Source organism: Cordyceps fumosorosea (genome assembly GCF_001636725.1).
Source record: "Cordyceps fumosorosea ARSEF 2679 chromosome Unknown scaffold_2, whole genome shotgun sequence".
Classification (NCBI taxonomy): Eukaryota; Fungi; Ascomycota; class Sordariomycetes; order Hypocreales; family Cordycipitaceae; genus Cordyceps; species Cordyceps fumosorosea.
In genome coordinates this window covers 1,154,645-1,170,550 of record NW_017387302.1, presented here as the reverse complement: position 1 = coordinate 1,170,550, position 15,906 = coordinate 1,154,645, and the positions used below count along the sequence as shown (strand labels likewise).

Here is a 15,906-nt window from a genome sequence, read left to right as displayed (position 1 = left end):
GATGGTCTGGAGACTTGGATGGGCCCGATCTGAAGCTGTTGGGTGCGATCAGCTTTTTCGGCCCCCACTACCCGAAGGCTGGTGTAAGTCCAACTAAACAGACCATTCAATATCACACTTCAGAAGAAGGCGATAATGCAAAATAGGATGGCCAAGATTACGGTATTATTCATTAAGCATTTCAGTGTATGGATGACGCAATGAAAATGTTTAAGCCGTTTTCGTTGTGCTAATGACCGGTGTAGAATTGCTTCGGTAGCGGGCTGCCCCGAAGCCCTTCACTAGCGACCATGGAACATTTCAGCCCGAAGCATCTGATATTTTCTGGGACTTTCAAGACATTTTAGTCGGTAATACCGAATTTAAAAAACTTGTCTCATGCAATCAAGCAAAATCTACGCCCATAACAAGATTAGAGGTGTCGCGTCTTGTTTCTCGTGCGGAAGTCTTCTCTGCCCCGTCAAATGGCCCCGATGAGTCTCTGATTGAAGATTCGACCGCATCGGAGAAACAGCAAATTTGTGACTTGAAAAAAAATTCAGCCTCGTGAGCAAGTTCTGCGACCTGCATGTACGTAGAAGAACCTACCCGACCCCTCTGCCGGTGCTGCACCCCCGCTTCATTGGGATACTTGGTATTTCATCTTTCGCGAGCGGGAGACGGAACGAAATTCGAATAGGTCGCGAGCCTCTATTCATAAAAACTACTACTTTGTTTGGATTTCCATCTCTGAGAGTATCTTGTCATATTATGCGAGAATTATTTGAGCTTACGTGGGCGCAAGTCTTCCGCTACCTCTCGTTTGCCGCTCTCCTGGCCTTGATCAAATTCATCAGCACCTGTATCTACAATGTCACGCTCCACCCGCTTGCCAGGATTCCAGGCTCACGACTGGCTGCAATGACAAGTCTGTATGAATTCTGGTTTGATGTCGTTTGTGACGGCACCTATATATGGGAAATCAAGCGTATGCATGCGAAATATGGCAAGTTGTCCCTCCATTACTGCTCCGGCGAACCCATTCTCACGCGTCCAGGACCCATCATACGGGTGAATCCTCGCGAGATCCACATCAAAGACTCGGAATACTACAGCACCATCTACACGGGAAGTGCACGCAGAGTCGACAAGGACCCCGCAGCCGTTGGTGCCCTCGCCTTGCGGACGGCGGCGGCGGCCACCATCGATCATGACCTCCATCATGCCCGGCGAGGATACCTGAAGCCGTACTTCTCCAAGCGCGCCATCGCGTGCATGGAGCATGCCATCTATTCGCACATTGACAAGCTCTGCCAACGCGCCGCGTCATTCATGGAAAACGACGCGGTCATGGCCCTGGACCCGGCCTTTGCTGCTCTGACCGCGGATATCATCACGGAGCGACTGTACGGCGAGACCCTCCAGTACTTGGACATACCAGACTTCAGGACGCCCATTGCCGAGGGTTTCCTTGGCATCGATTTGATGTACCATTTCACTCGCTTCTTCCCCGGCGTGGTTAAACTTTTCAAGAAGATGCCGACCGCGATTGTCCGCAGGATCTCGCCGGCGGTGGCTGAGCTGCTGGCGCTGCAAGAAGGAATCAAGCAGAACATTTTGCAGACTCTCAAGACACAGGAAGGGCGAGACTCTGATTGCATCATCGTGTCCGCCGCTGGTGACTCGGAAATCCCTGCCGCGGAGCGGCAGATCGACAGGCTGATGGACGAGGGCGCGTCGTTGACGATCGCAGGGACCGAGACTACAGCGCGAGCGTTAAGTGTGGGCATGTTCCATCTCCTGAGCGACAAGCGGCACCTGCTCAAACTTCATGAGGAGCTCCGATCCTTGCCATCTCCGCCGAACAGGGAGTACCCCTTTGCCCAACTTGAGCCCTTGCCGTACCTGGTATGACCATCTGCCCCGGACTGGAGCTCTGCCGTGAAAGCTGACGTGGAAGTAGACTGGTGTCGTCTACGAAAGCTGCCGCCTCTCGTTTGGGCCCATCAATAGGTCACCGCGAGTGGCGACTCACGAATCTCTTCAGTATGGAGTCTACACCATTCCCCCAGGAGTAAGTGGCACTGATTGCATCGAAATTTTGGTGTTATGCGCTGACTGATGTACTTACTACTGCTGTGTCAAGACCCCCGTGAGCCAGTCTACTTACTTCGTGCACACCGATGAATCTGTGTTTCCTGATCCCCTCTCGTTTGACCCCGATCGCTGGACTCGGGCGGCCAGGGACGGAATTCCACTGAACCGGTACCTTGCCAATTTCTCCAAAGGCAGCAGACAGTGTATCGGAATCCAGTACGTGCTTGCGGGAGACTCTTCAACATCATTGATTGACCGCGTTTATTGCACAGGCTTGCCTTCACCGAGTTATACCTCACAATCGCCCGGCTTGTCACGTCTTTTGAGATGGACTTGCACGAAACCACAAAGGAAGACGTGGCAATCCATCATGTTCGTCTCGTGGGCTATCCCAAGAAGCGCAAGGGTATGGGAAGCATACGCGGAGAGGTCAAAGTCCGGATTAAAAACAGACTCGAAAGGTAAACTGGAATGGGTTGCTGAGCGAGAGTGATGATCGATGTTGATGCGCGTTATTTGCCAAACCTACCACCATACGATGATTCTGATACAAAGATTCGCGACGCTACAACCATAAATTCGTATTCTGAACAAGGATGAATACGAAAATATCCTCGTCTGACTGACCCCCATCCCCTTCCTAAAACGCGATAGCCCGACCCCTGGAGAATTGGGTCCGAAGAAACTTGTCAAAAATATGACTGCTGGCATGTTGGGATAAATTCTGGGAAATGAACATGGGTGTTTCGGTTAACAGCCGGGGAAGAAACCTAAATTCAAGCTTGTGAAGAAGACCCCCCTCCAGTTCGCCGGCGCATTACGGCCGTCTTTATTCGCCCCTGATGTGTAGCTAAAGCGCGCAAATCCCCTAGGAGCAGTTCACATCATGCAATCTTTCCTGGGACTCACTTTCCAATTTTTCCTATCTCGAACGATAGCACGTGCTGCGTGTAAGAAGGCCATGGCTATTTATCCTCGCTCGGACACGGGATAGCCCGATGGACCACACGATTTTCATAAAACCGGGCGCCCGTGGAACTAATCATAGCAAAACTCCACTCGGCTAACATATTCTGCTTGATGCCTCTTTGGACTGACTTGCGGACGAGTTGTTTCAGACCGAACAAGCCAAAAGCCTCGCAGGGGTTAGAGCTGAGAGCGGACACGCACACATGGGCTCCTAATAAATGCCCAATAAATGCGTGATAAATGTCCTTGAGTAATACTCCGACGAAAATCATCCCGCTCGCTAGTTGCCGTACCTGATACCTGTCGGCCGAGCGCCTTAGTTGGCCGTTAGCATCATGGCCCTTCCCGCCAAGGGCAGTTGAAGGGGGGTTTTTTTGTTGCTTTTAGCGCAAAAGATGCGTTGGTTTATGCTCGAGTAGGAAAGATTGCGCAGCTGCGCTTTGATGTGCTCGTTCCCCAATTTGACTTGCTTCATATGGCAATCTATAAACTCGGCTCGCGCGCTTTGGGCTCCGCTGCAGGTCCGCAAACTTTCATCCACTGAACAAATCCCCAGGGAATTGGGCAGGTTCCCATTCGTACGGATAATACGAATATACCTTGCTCTGGATCAACCTCAAACCATGCTGATAGACAATAAAAATGGCAACGCGCGTCCTGGTACGTCTTCAGCCCCACCGTGGTGAGGTGGCTGAACGACTTGTTTAGTTCTGACGAGTTGGGAACTCGAAGCCCTGCAGCTTTAGTGACCTGGATTCGTGTAAAGTACTGCTAGTTGAGATGGAGGGTACCGAATAGAACAGTAGAAACAGAAGAGGCTGTGGCTTTGATTCTATCATGGCGGCCAGGGCGGCCGAGTTGTCCGTGGACCTGAACTCTAAAGAGCAGCCTCGAATACGAGCGTCGAGGCAGGGATGGATCCGCAAATCGCCGCGAGGACACACGGAATCAAGAATTGCAAGGATTGGCTCTTCTCATGTCGGTGTTTTCTTATTTTTGTGACAGCTTTGTGGGGTGCAGATTGAACTCTCTTGTCGATCCAGACCTACAGACACTTTGAAAATTGACTGCTTCAACACAACGCCATGTCGTGACGGACTTCAAACTTTTGTACGGGCTTTTTATTCTGCTCCCATTATTATCACACCCTTTGACAAATACATTTTAGCTCACCTTTCATGACGCCGATATTACGCAGTTTCCGGCGCTTGTCGCCTAGCCGCGAGTTTGGCAAGCTTGGGCGGCAACGACGAGCTGTTCGTTGCGTCAAGCTGCTGTTGATCAGCTTGTTCGCAGGATGTCTGATATTCTTCTATATCGACAACGCGAATCAAATAACGGATGCTTCCGACTTTTCTAGGTTCACGCCCAGTGTGGAGGAGCCCGTGACTCCGACTCCAGGAGGGCATGCTGATCACGAGATCGCGTCAGTCGGTTTGCAGGAGCCGCCTCACAGTCAACAACAAACGGAAAAAATACGAAACACCGACTTTGAACACGCCCTTCGCCGCGTGGATAGTCTACTTCCCAGCGAAACAGAGGCTCGCGATCTTCTGCACGACATCCAAGGAACAGGCGAGGAGAAGCTACGCGAGATTGGACTTCGCGCTCGCGAATACAGCCAGTTTTTCCAGGCCTGGGAGCAGCTACATTTGGTTGAAGACACCGCCAAGTCGACATTCATCAGAGCCGACATGGTTCCGTATATGCGTCGATACTTTTCCACGGGAGTGGACAAGATGCCCGCTGCTGAAGTTGAGCAGACGATACGCACGTACGAAAAGTACAAAACTTTCATGTACAAGTTTGAGAAGTTGATTGCCGGGTGGACCGCGCCATATTTTGCCGACCACATGACACTGCACTTGAACTTGAAGCAGGGCGGCCGGGGTATCGTCGTCACCGCGGGCAACACCCAGGCGCCACACTTGAAAACGCTTGTTCATAGCTTGCGAGATGTTGGGTGCAACCTGCCTATCGAGGTCATGTACTTGGACAACGATGATCTTGGCGTCGACGTGCAGGAAGAACTCGCCGGTCTCGATGGTGTTGTTACCCGCGAGATTGCCCCAATGGTCGATGACAAAGGCTGGAAGTTGGCTGGCTGGGCGGTGAAGCCTTTTGCAATCTTGTTTTCCAGCTTTCGCGAGGTCATCTTCGTCGATGCCGATAGCCTCTTCTTCCACGACCCCGAGACTTTATTCGAGGACGAAGACTATCAGCGAACAGGCGCGCTGTTCTTCAGGGACCGGACACTTTGGAAGGAGTGGAAGCAGGACTGGCTCAAAAAGGTGTTACCCAAGCCCATCTCGCCGGCGGTTATTGCGAGCCGGTATTGGAAAGGGGAGAGCGGACATATGCAAGAATCGGGAGTTGTGGTTGTAGACAAGTGGCGCCATTTCATCGCCATGCTCATCGTCTGCCGCATGAACGGCCCTGAGAGAGATGGAAACAAGGAGAAGGACTTGGTTGGCGTTTACGATATGGTTTATGGTAAGTCGGCAGCCTCGCCGTAGGAGCGTACCAAAGCTAACTGTCCCGTTAGGTGACAAGGAAACCTTTTGGATTGGCTGGGAGCTTGTGGGCGACACGGATTACGCGTTCCATCGTGGCCGCGTCGCCGTCATGGGCGTAGCAGAAGACGGTGAAGAGGCGAGGAAGGCTTCCGACAAAGACAAGCCTGACGCCGACGAACTCAAAAGGTCATCCGGACCAACGGCTGAGACCAACAACAGAGCACCGGCTGCGTACACAGTGTGCGCGCCACAGCTGCTACATCTAGGCGTCGATGGAAGTCCGCTATGGTTTAATGGCGGTCTTGTGCAAAACAAGTTTCTCGATAAGAAGGAATGGGAGTTTGGGAAGTTTCGAGAGTTCGTCGTCGAGCCTGACACAGTGTTGACGTCGACGTGGACAATGCTAGGCGGTAATAAGGCCTGCCTGACAGGCGATGCAGGCCTGAAGCATTCGTTGAGCGAAAATGAGGGTATGAAGCTTCAAAAAATGATTGCTCATGCCAGGAAATACGTGTTGGGGCAAGCGAGATGATGTCGAAGAGGCTGTTGATGAACATTGGGAGAACACTGGAGAGCAAAGCCACCTCACCATGACGCAGTGCAATGTGGCGGTTGTGGCTAGGCAGGCACCAGGGGTAAGTTGCCGTCTCAGGGGGGGTCTAAAGTCACGGTATGATACCAGCAACTTCTGGAATATTTAGATTGTATATATTTCTTTAAATAGTATTTATTAACCACAAGTGCTGAAAAGCTTCTCTTGCGGTGATACTGGCTGGTTGTCGGTTCTTTTTCGCAGCTCTGCATTGCTGAGACTGATCTGCGACACTGATAACTCCATAGTGAATTGCGCTAACGTTAGAGCGTTCGTGTTTCCCAGTTACACCGTGTCCCCAACGACAAACGCTCGGTCGGAATTGCCAATGACGACTCTTGGAATTCGCAAATAAATTGTCGGATATTCAATTTTGATCCGAATTGATTGCAAAGCCACGACTTTCTTGCGGCCTCGCTTACAATAAGGATGGCGCGACTCTCGCATTGGATCGCGGCGGCGGTGGCCGTTGGAACGGCAGTCGCTGAAGGCGAGTCGATTCTCACGGCGGAGATTGGACGTCAGAACAACCAGAGCCTTTTCTGGGGACCATACAAGCCCAATCTGTACTTTGGTGTTCGGCCGAGAACACCCGAGGGTCTGTGGACAGGCTTGATGTGGTCCAAGGTCGACAACTACGGCGAGGTACAGGAAGGTACGGCAAAGTATATACCTGATACTGGCAGAGCAATTATACTGATCGGTCATAAAATAGGCTTCCGATACACCTGCGAGCAAGGTGAACATGCCCACGGCTACGGCTGGGACGAGTTCGACGCCCGCCGCGGCGGCATTCAAACGATCCACGACAAGGGTAACTCAATCGACATCACGACATCGTTTGTAAAGGTTCCCGGCGGCGATCATGGAGGCAGCTGGGCTGCGCGCATCAAGGGCGTGCCTCGGGAGGGTGCACCCAAGGATATCAACACTATGCTCTACTACTATATCGCTCAGGACGGCGAAGACGAACTCGCCGTCGAGACGGAGAGCGCCGAGTTTGGATACACAGGTGACGTTTCCCTCAAGGGAAGCTCCAAGTCGCTGGGTGATTATACTGTGGTTATCACCAAGGGCAAGGGCAAGCACCCCACGACGGATCATGACCTAGCCAAGAGACGCAAGACAGACACTACTCTGGTGCACAGCCTGCAGCTCTCCGAATATGAGCTTTGGCAGAGTAAGGCGGCTGTATTTAAGCTACTCCAGGCTGCTGCAATGGAGGTACAGCACGATTATGAGGAGGACAATGCGCCATTCCCGTGGCAGGTTTACCGCATAGCCAACAACCCTGGTGCTGGTAATGCGCACGTTGTGCAAAAGAATTTCCAAGGCGAATTCGAATTCGACGTCATCTTTTCTTCTGCCTCCGCTGGTAAGCAATTAAGCTCATCGGATGTTACACGAGAAATCAAGCAGACATCGGAGCTGTTTGGCCAGCGATTCTCGAAAATCTTTGACTTCAAAGCCCCCTTCGATGGCAGCAAGTACCTGCAATTCGGCAAGAGCATGTTTTCCAACCTCCTTGGTGGTGTTGGATACTTCCACGGTCAGCAGATCATTGATCGTTCGTACGCGGAAGAATACGAAGAGGACGACGAGCGTTTTTGGGAGGGTGCTGCTGAGGCCAGAGCCCGCCAACAAGCAGCTCTCGAGGGTCCATACGAACTCTTCACCAGTGTTCCCTCGCGTCCATTCTTCCCGCGTGGATTCCTCTGGGACGAAGGGTTTCATCTCATGCCCATCGCGGATTGGGATATGGATCTCGCTCTGGACGTTGTCAAAAGCTGGTACAACACCATGGACGAGAATGGCTGGATTCCGCGTGAGCAGATTCTCGGATACGAAGCTCGTAGCAAAGTCCCAGCCGAGTTTCAGATCCAGTACCCTCATTACGCGAACCCGCCCACGCTCTTCCTCGTCATTGAGGACTTTATGGAGCAGCTTCGCAAGTTCAACGGCTCAGGCGAGGTTAACAAGGAGACCCTAAGCAAGGAAGACAGTCTGCACGACGCGCACCTCAAAAACACCGAGCTCGGCGAGGCTTATCTGCGCAACATTTATCCCCTGCTGCAGCGCCAGTACCAGTGGTTTCGACGCACCCAGCGCGGCGATGTCAAGACGTACGATCGCGAAGCGTTCTCTAGCCGCGAGGCCTATCGCTGGCGCGGCCGCACCGAGACACACTGCTTGACGAGTGGTCTTGATGACTACCCTCGGCCTAGCCCGCCTTCGCCCGGTGAGCTGCACGTCGACTTGCTTGCCTGGGTTGGTCTGATGACTAAGTCTCTGATCAACATTGCCGATGCTCTTGGCATTGCCGAGGATGTTGCTGATATGGAGAAGAACCTCGAGGCCATTGAGCACAACCTGAAAGATTTGCACTGGTCTGAAAAGGAGGGTTGCTACTGCGATGCTTCCCTCGACGACTTCGAGGAGCACACGCTTGTCTGCCACAAGGGCTATATTTCCATCATGCCCTTCCTCGTTGGCCTAATGAAGCCCAAGGACCCGAAACTGGGCAAGATTCTGGACCTTCTCGGCGATGAGGAGCACCTCTTCAGCCCGTACGGCATCCGCAGTCTAAGCAAGCAGTCCGAGTTCTACGGAACGGAGGAAAACTACTGGCGCAGCCCCATTTGGATGCCCATGAACTACCTGGCTGTGAAACAGCTTCACGTAGGTACCCACTAACGGATAACGCATGAACTATCAGGCTGACAAGTGTAGTATTTTGCAACGCAGAGCGGCCCACATCGCCAAAAGGCGCGCGACCTGTACATTCGCCTGCGCAAGAACCTTGTCAATACCGTGTATAACAGCTGGAAGGAGACGGGATTCGCGTGGGAGCAGTACAACCCGGAGACGGGCGCAGGACAGCGGACGCAGCATTTTACGGGGTGGACGAGTCTGGTGGTCAAGATTATGGCGATGGAGGACTTGGAGGGCAAAAGGTTTCACGATGAGCTGTAAGAGTGGAGCGGGCTAAGAGCATTGAAAAGTATATGTAGCATAAAGTGGGCGAGGAATGTACAATAAGAGTTTGCATTGAATGAGATTCGAGCGTTTACCCAGTAAACTTGCTTGACAGACAATTGCGACAGGTGCATTGACAGAACGTGGGGTGCATGAAAAGCTCATATACTGAATATTCCCGTCATTGTTCTAATCCACACTACGACAGTTGAATACAACTGTTCAATCTTCCGTAGTATAGTGGTCAGTATTGCAAGCTTGTCACGCTTGAGACCCGGGTTCAATTCCCGGCGGGAGAGCAACCGCCAGCATCCTCAGGATGATCTTTTTTTGCTTTTTTTGCTCCCTAATAAAGAAGTTTGGCGTACATCCTAAGGATTTCTTCCTTTTTACTCTGTGGAAAACATGGAGTTTTGTTTCTGTATCCGGCGTTGCTCAAAATGTTGCTGCCTACGCCAGGCTGGAAGTCGTGGCTCGCTATGCATGCAAGGTATCCTGACCAAGACCCTTACAATGTGAAGGATTTAGCATAACACTTTAAAAATGACGACGAAAATCAACACGTCGCGGTTCTACTTTGAGTACAAAGGCCATGACATCGCGGACCTAACCACCTTCTTCAACATCGTCACCGCGCATCGCCCCGGCGCGCCGATCGTGTACCTAGCCGGGGACTCCTCCCTCGACAATAAGTACTGGCTTCCCACCCCTCCGACCAGCTCCCGTCGCAACAGCGCCGCGCCGGCCGATCACGACGACGACGCCGTGCCCGAGATATACCACCTCGCGCTGCAGACGCCGCGTCCCAAGGCGGACGTGGCCTTTTGGCTGAACCGCCGGCTGGGCTCGCGCGCGACGGCGCTGAACCTCGCCGTCGAGGCGTCGCTGCTGCGCGAGCGCGACGGCGCCGCCCTCCTCCCGCACGACGAGTTCATCCGCGACCGCATCACCCCCGAGGACGTGCTGGTGGTCTCGGTCGGCGGCAACGACATCGCGATGCGGCCGACGCCGTGGACCGTCCTCCACATGCTGTGGCTCGCCTGGCTCACGCCGCTGTCCTCGATCCGCAGCGGGCGCGCCTGGGCCCTCCGCTACTTTGTCCGGCTCTTCAAGACGCGCACGGAGGCGTACATTGAAAAGATGGTCGCCAAGACGAAACCCCGCGCCGTGATTGTGTGCATGGTTTACTACCCGCTCGAGGCACTACCCGGGAGCGGCATCAGCTGGGCGGACAAGGCGCTGGCGGCGCTGGGGTACAATGGTCGGCCCGGCAGGCTGCAGGCCGGCATCCAGCAGATGTACGAGCAAGCGACGAGGAGGATCAAGGTTGCGGGGGTGCGAGTTGATACGTGTCCGCTGTTTGAGGCCCTGGATGGGAAGAATGCCGTAGACTACGAGGAGAGGGTCGAGCCGAGCGTGCAAGGAGGCAGGAAAATGGCCGGGCTGCTGGGACCCATCATCGATGGGGTCTTGGTGTGTGCTGAATGATGATGTGTATTTCCTTGACGCGCTATGTAAAGTCTAAAAAAAAGAGATTGTGGAATCTCACTCTGTCTACTTTTGTGCTCTTCTGTGCTCTTCTATCAACATGCTTGCTTATATGCAGAGGGGGGCCGGTCTTTTATGCGGCCCTCGTTTCACGCGACCTTGTTAAAAGTGACGTTATAACGCTTCGGCTCCGCAAAGAAGTTGATAGTGAGAGCCTTGGAAGCGTTGCCGGCAAAGGTGAAGTGCGCCTCAAAGACCTCCGTGGGAAGGCGAGAGGCGATGCGCGACTCGAACCAGGCCATCCAGTCGTTGCCGGACACGTGCTCGAGGCGGACGTTGTACTGGTAGAGCATGTCCGGGCGCTCGGCCAGCAGCTCGAAGTTGGAGGAGTTGCTGGTAGGCTTGAAGACGAGGGGACCGTAGCCCGGGTCCTCGTAGGTGCCGGCGAGGGCGCTCAGGGCAGCCGGAGGGGGCGCGCGGTTGTCCTTGTCGAACTTGGGGTAGATGTCGGTCGCGGCGGTGTCCAGATTGTGGTCTAGCTGGTCCATCTTCTTAATGGACCTAGAAAAAAAAAGTAAGGGTTAGCTTGAAATCCATTGGTGCGTTGCATGGTTTACTTGTCTGTTGTGTGTACGTACTCTGCCAAGTCGTTGATTCGCTTCTCCGGAGGGACGTCCAGGGCTTCGGCGGCCAGGCGGCGGATGACGGCGACGCTGGCCTCGTTGGCGTGCTCGTAGACGCTGCCCATGGCCACGGCGCCGAACTTGCGGCTGGGAATCCACCACATGGTTGTGCCAAAGGCCAGGCTCTCGCCGCCGTGGAAGAAGAGCTCCTCGCCGAAGAAGGTGGTGCGCTGCCAGCCGAGCGCGTACAGCTTCACGTCTAAGCCGCCCTCGACCCAGGGTTGGTCGCTGAAGATGCTGCGGCCGCGGCGGATGTCCTTGTGCACGGCCTTGGACAGCGGCCCGGACATGTCAATTAGGCTATGAAGCCAGCGGGCGTGGTCCTCGACGGTGGTGATGATGCCGGCCGCGCCGGACGCCTGCAGCGTGTCGCGCTTGATCTCGACGAAGCTCGAGTTGTTAATGTGCCAGCCGTAGCCGGTGGCCATGCGGTCGCCGGCGGCGGCCTTAGCCTCGTCGACATCGAGGAAGGTCGAGTTCATGCCAAGCGGCTCCCAGATGAGCTCCTTAAAGACGGTCTTAAGCGGCTTGCCGGCCAGGGTCTCGATGACGTGGGAGAGGGTGATGTACACGAGGTTGTTGTATTGGACGGCAGCGCGCGGCTCGGCGACGAGCTCCAGGTGGCGCAGCGTGCGGACGACGTCCCGGATGGGCGTCCGCTCAGTCCCGTTGGCGTTGGAGTACCGCCAGGCATAGTCGTGACGCGGGAGGCCAGTCTGGTGGCTGATGGCGTCTTCGAGGGTCAGGTGCTTGGTGGCCCATTCGTCAGTGAGGACGAAGTCGTCGGGGATGATGTCCGAGATGGGCGTCTTCCAACCCTTGGTGAGCTTATCCGGGTACGTCTTGTTGTTGATGAAGTGGGACAGAGTCGCGCCGACGAAAGCCTTGGTGGTGGAAGCGCCGAGCCAGATGGTGTCGGGGGTGGCCTTCTTGTCAGACAGATGCGCATAGCCATAGGCCTGACACAGTTAGGAATGGAATGAATGGGCAGATGGTCCTGTCGATGGGTTCTTCGGTCTCACCTTTGTAAAGGTCTGGTTTCCGTTGACGAGTGCAACGGACATACCGGGTACGTGGAGGTCTTTCAGGACCGATTCAACAAAACCGTCAAAGCCGGCGGGAAAGCCGGCGGCGGTGGAGTTCGATCCGGGCTTGGGTCGGCATGCCTGGGTAGAGGCAGAGGCACCCAGGCATGGGGCGACAGTCGCCAGGAGCAGGAGAAAGGAGTGAATCCGGGTCATTTCGCTTTGTAAATGAGTGAGGTGCGTGAGAAGCATGAATTCAATGCTGTTGACGGAAGCGAGAGGGCCATCTTATACTTGTCTGCAATTTGCCTCTACCAAGTTGATTGTCGCAGAATAAGACCAATAACCAAGACCAACCCAACCCAACCAACCATGACGACTCGACAATTTGTCCCCATCATAGACCGGATTATTTTTAGTCGCTGAATCGCATGATTCCTGTGCCTTGATAGAAAAGTAGCTAGTTAACTACCATGCTTGATCCCGTTAATCTCCTCCGCTTGCCATGTGCCTGATGGGTGGCAGTGACTGACTCGCCCTTGGATGGCTGAGCCTGCCTTGCTGTGGAGAGAGACCGGCCAAGCCACGGTCGGCGAATGATGTCGAAAGAGGTTCAGACAGGGCAGGCCAATTATTCAATAGATTTGGTCATTGCGGGTATAAACCCTAAAAATATGCATTATAGTCATGGTACGCTTTAAATGGTCAACACGTGCCGGGCAAACCACACCATACCACGGGAACAGTGTAAGCCGTGGAGAGCAAGGCAGACAAGCTCGAGGCGAAACAAAAAAGTCTATAACAATGAACCAGGGCATAGAGTTTGAGTTTGAGATTGATGAGTCGTTATCAATGTTGAAACTATCTCTCACCTTGTATTATTATGACTAAAAGAAAACATTCTGTCTCGCTGTACTTCCTGGTTACCTTCCTCCAGCAACGCCGTCCCGTCATGGTCGTTGGTTCTTATCACGACCACGGACGGCCAGGGATAAGTTTATCTCCGTATACCTTGCTGTCTCCCTCTACTCCTTATTTCTCCCGAGCTTACCACCGAAAGCATAGTATCACGCCATAAAACATTCTCCTGCTAACAGTGACCTCACCGCTCACATATCAAAATAGTAACCTGCCGCGAAGGGGGATGTGAGGCCGCCAATTCCAAGGCAAGCAGCTGTCCGCCTTGATCTATACACAATCTCACGATAATGAGAGGATGGAGAGAAAGAGGCAGAAAAGACAGCAACACTGAGCCCCTACCAAGACGCAGGGAACGGCGGGCGCTTGATCCCTGCAGGCTTGGCACCGAGCGTAGCAGCCTATCAGACTTGAAGTCTCGAGACACCCTATGCTTAAGACAATGCTCAATGCCTTTCAAAGACAGGATCCCCCCGGGGAGAAAGTTGAAGCAACAAGACCGCTCCACTGTAGCACCCAGCTGCAACGACGGTCACTACCGCGACGCATATCTTCGAATGCCTGCGTTAGGCAGTCGCAAAGTCCGTTTCTGTTTGAACATACCGAAGCTGCGTTTAGGACAGTGGATTATACCAGGCACCTGGGCTCTAGCAGGCGGCTGGGTTTCCTCGGAACGTAACTGGGCCGCCGCCATCCAAGCGGACAGCAAAACAACTATTGAGGTCCCTCTGAATACAGTTAACCAGTGTCTTCTACCTGCGGTAGATCTTTTTAATAAGTGACTTTTCAGAAGTTTACTATCCGAAAAAACCAATAATTCCACAGAATAGCCATTGGCACGGTCAGAACTACCTACTTCCTTTCAGGTCACCGCTCCTTGTGTCCTATACTATCACTGCCTTGTCAGAACAAGACAAAAGGTGCATCGTCTAGGGACACAGACGCTCTTATTATCTCTGTATTATGAGCTTGACAAGGCTGATTCGTTTTCGGATTCGACCTCGACATGCTGCGCGCGAGAAATGTAGACCCTCCCATGACCAAGGCCAGGGTGATGTCGCCTCGGCATATTGGACACGCCAGTGGACTTCTGAGCCATTTACTCACTTGGCTGTCTAGTTCTCTGGCCATTGAATTCTTGGTCAGTTTGCCCATAAGATGAAAAATCCCGTCGTGCCACGATTTAGGTCAGTGTTTTTCGCCAGCACCTTCTGGCCGATTCCTCTTACGCTGGCGGCTCTCGCTCGTCCAATGTTCCACCGGGGGAAAGGCTTTCGTTCCCTCCTACCTCTCAGTTCAGCACGTTCACGCCCGCTCACCTCGCCCACAGAGACCCTGGCCTTAAGCAGCACGGCTAGTTCCCCTACCGTTTGAGAATTGGGATAGATACCACCTCGTAGTTAACACAGCTGGCGGAAAGGATGAGGACGGCACTGTAATTGGGAACTTGAAGCCCAGCCTTCTGGCTGTTTGAGTACAAACTCTCTCTGTCTTGTCTTTCCTGTACCATCGTCTCCTACGCCATAACCCGTAACAAGCCTTTCATGCCTTCTATGTAGTAGGTTTCGTGACAGCAAAGAGTAGCCGGAGGAAGGCTGCGGTGATAGAGCCGGACAGAACTGTGGGAAAGCCTAAAACTGTTTGATTTACCTGCTTGATTCCATTCGTTCACTCTAATAGATCAGATAGAGCAGTGACCTGTTGTTGGTGCTCTAGGCTCACACCAGATATCAATGCGCTGTGGGTGGTAGTAGCACCTATGAAAACACAAGTTTGGTGCATCAATCCGCCGTAGAAACAGACATGTTGATGACAGAAGAGCTAGAATTAATATAATTGATTAGAATTAAATTATATATTCTTTGTAGCAACCCTGGAAAATCGCACGAATGCTGGCTTTGAACTGTGAGCTGGAAAAGGCTACCCTATACCTCCGGCCGGCCGCCCCATCACAAATTTGGCTATGGAATCACCGAATGCTGACAGAGCTGTTGGAGAAGTCGCCATCTTCCATCCCATTCCACCACCCACCCAGCAGCAAGTTTAAAACGCGAGCGAATCACCCGCCTACAGATTTATTCGGCACAAGCGAAGCATCTATATTTACCAACATCAACATCCACTTCCGCGCCGGTTTATCGAAAAATCCGCGCCTAAAAACAGCCTGCACAGCCACCGCATAGATCAACCCCCCCCTCCCCGCAATCGACAAAAATATCCCACACGCCACCCATGAGCATCCAAAACGTCACCTCCGCCGAGGAGTTCCGGCAGCTCCTCGCCGCCAACCGGTACGTCATGGTCGACTTCTTCGCCACCTGGTGCCCGCCGTGCAAGGCCATCGCGCCCGTCTTCGAGAAGCTGGCCGCCGAGCACGCCGCCGCGGGGAGCTTCGCCTTTGCCAAGGTCAATGTCGACGAGGCCGCGCTGCGCCCCGTCGTGTCCGAGTACCGCGTCAGCGCGATGCCCACGTTCCTCTGCTTCAAGGAGGGCAGCCTGGTCCGGGTCCACGGCGAGGCGGCGATCCAGGGCGCGGACCCGGGGAAGCTCAAGGCGGCGGCGGACAAGATTGGTGGTCTGGCGAAGGCGTACAAGACGGAGAGCGAGGCGGCAGCAAGATGAAAAAGCGATTGGGGGGACGCAGGAGAACAATGGCGGTTGTT

At 53.6% G+C, this 15,906-nt stretch overlaps 5 protein-coding genes across 5 annotated transcripts; 4 read left to right on the top strand and 1 right to left on the bottom strand.

The window, feature by feature from the left end:
- Positions 1-750: 750 nt before the first annotated feature.
- On the top strand, positions 751-6,093 carry ISF_01523 (alpha-1,3-mannosyltransferase; the record flags this gene model as incomplete). The annotated part of the gene is made up of 6 exons (XM_018845130.1): positions 751-1,887; positions 1,943-2,053; positions 2,126-2,292; positions 2,349-2,537; positions 4,214-5,538; positions 5,591-6,093. 6 exons carry the CDS (start codon positions 751-753, stop codon positions 6,091-6,093), a joined length of 3,432 nt encoding a protein of 1,143 aa, XP_018707896.1.
- Positions 6,094-6,582: 489 nt separating this feature from the next.
- Positions 6,583-9,126, top strand: ISF_01522 (Glycoside hydrolase, family 63; the record flags this gene model as incomplete). Its single annotated transcript, XM_018845129.1, has 3 exons — positions 6,583-6,808; positions 6,869-8,832; positions 8,884-9,126. The coding sequence occupies 3 exons, from the start codon at positions 6,583-6,585 to the stop codon at positions 9,124-9,126; spliced, it is 2,433 nt and encodes an 810-aa protein (XP_018707895.1).
- Positions 9,127-9,672: 546 nt separating this feature from the next.
- ISF_01521 (Esterase, SGNH hydrolase-type, subgroup) lies at positions 9,673-10,617 on the top strand (the record flags this gene model as incomplete). The annotated part of the gene is made up of 1 exon (XM_018845128.1): positions 9,673-10,617. One exon carries the CDS (start codon positions 9,673-9,675, stop codon positions 10,615-10,617), a length of 945 nt encoding a protein of 314 aa, XP_018707894.1.
- A 149-nt stretch (positions 10,618-10,766) lies between these two features.
- Positions 10,767-12,541, bottom strand: ISF_01520 (Beta-lactamase/transpeptidase-like protein; the record flags this gene model as incomplete). Its single annotated transcript, XM_018845127.1, has 3 exons — positions 10,767-11,178; positions 11,256-12,259; positions 12,323-12,541. The coding sequence occupies 3 exons, from the start codon at positions 12,539-12,541 to the stop codon at positions 10,767-10,769; spliced, it is 1,635 nt and encodes a 544-aa protein (XP_018707893.1).
- A 2,934-nt stretch (positions 12,542-15,475) lies between these two features.
- ISF_01519 (Thioredoxin-like protein) lies at positions 15,476-15,865 on the top strand (the record flags this gene model as incomplete). The annotated part of the gene is made up of 1 exon (XM_018845126.1): positions 15,476-15,865. The coding sequence occupies one exon, from the start codon at positions 15,476-15,478 to the stop codon at positions 15,863-15,865; it is 390 nt and encodes a 129-aa protein (XP_018707892.1).
- Positions 15,866-15,906: the final 41 nt, after the last annotated feature.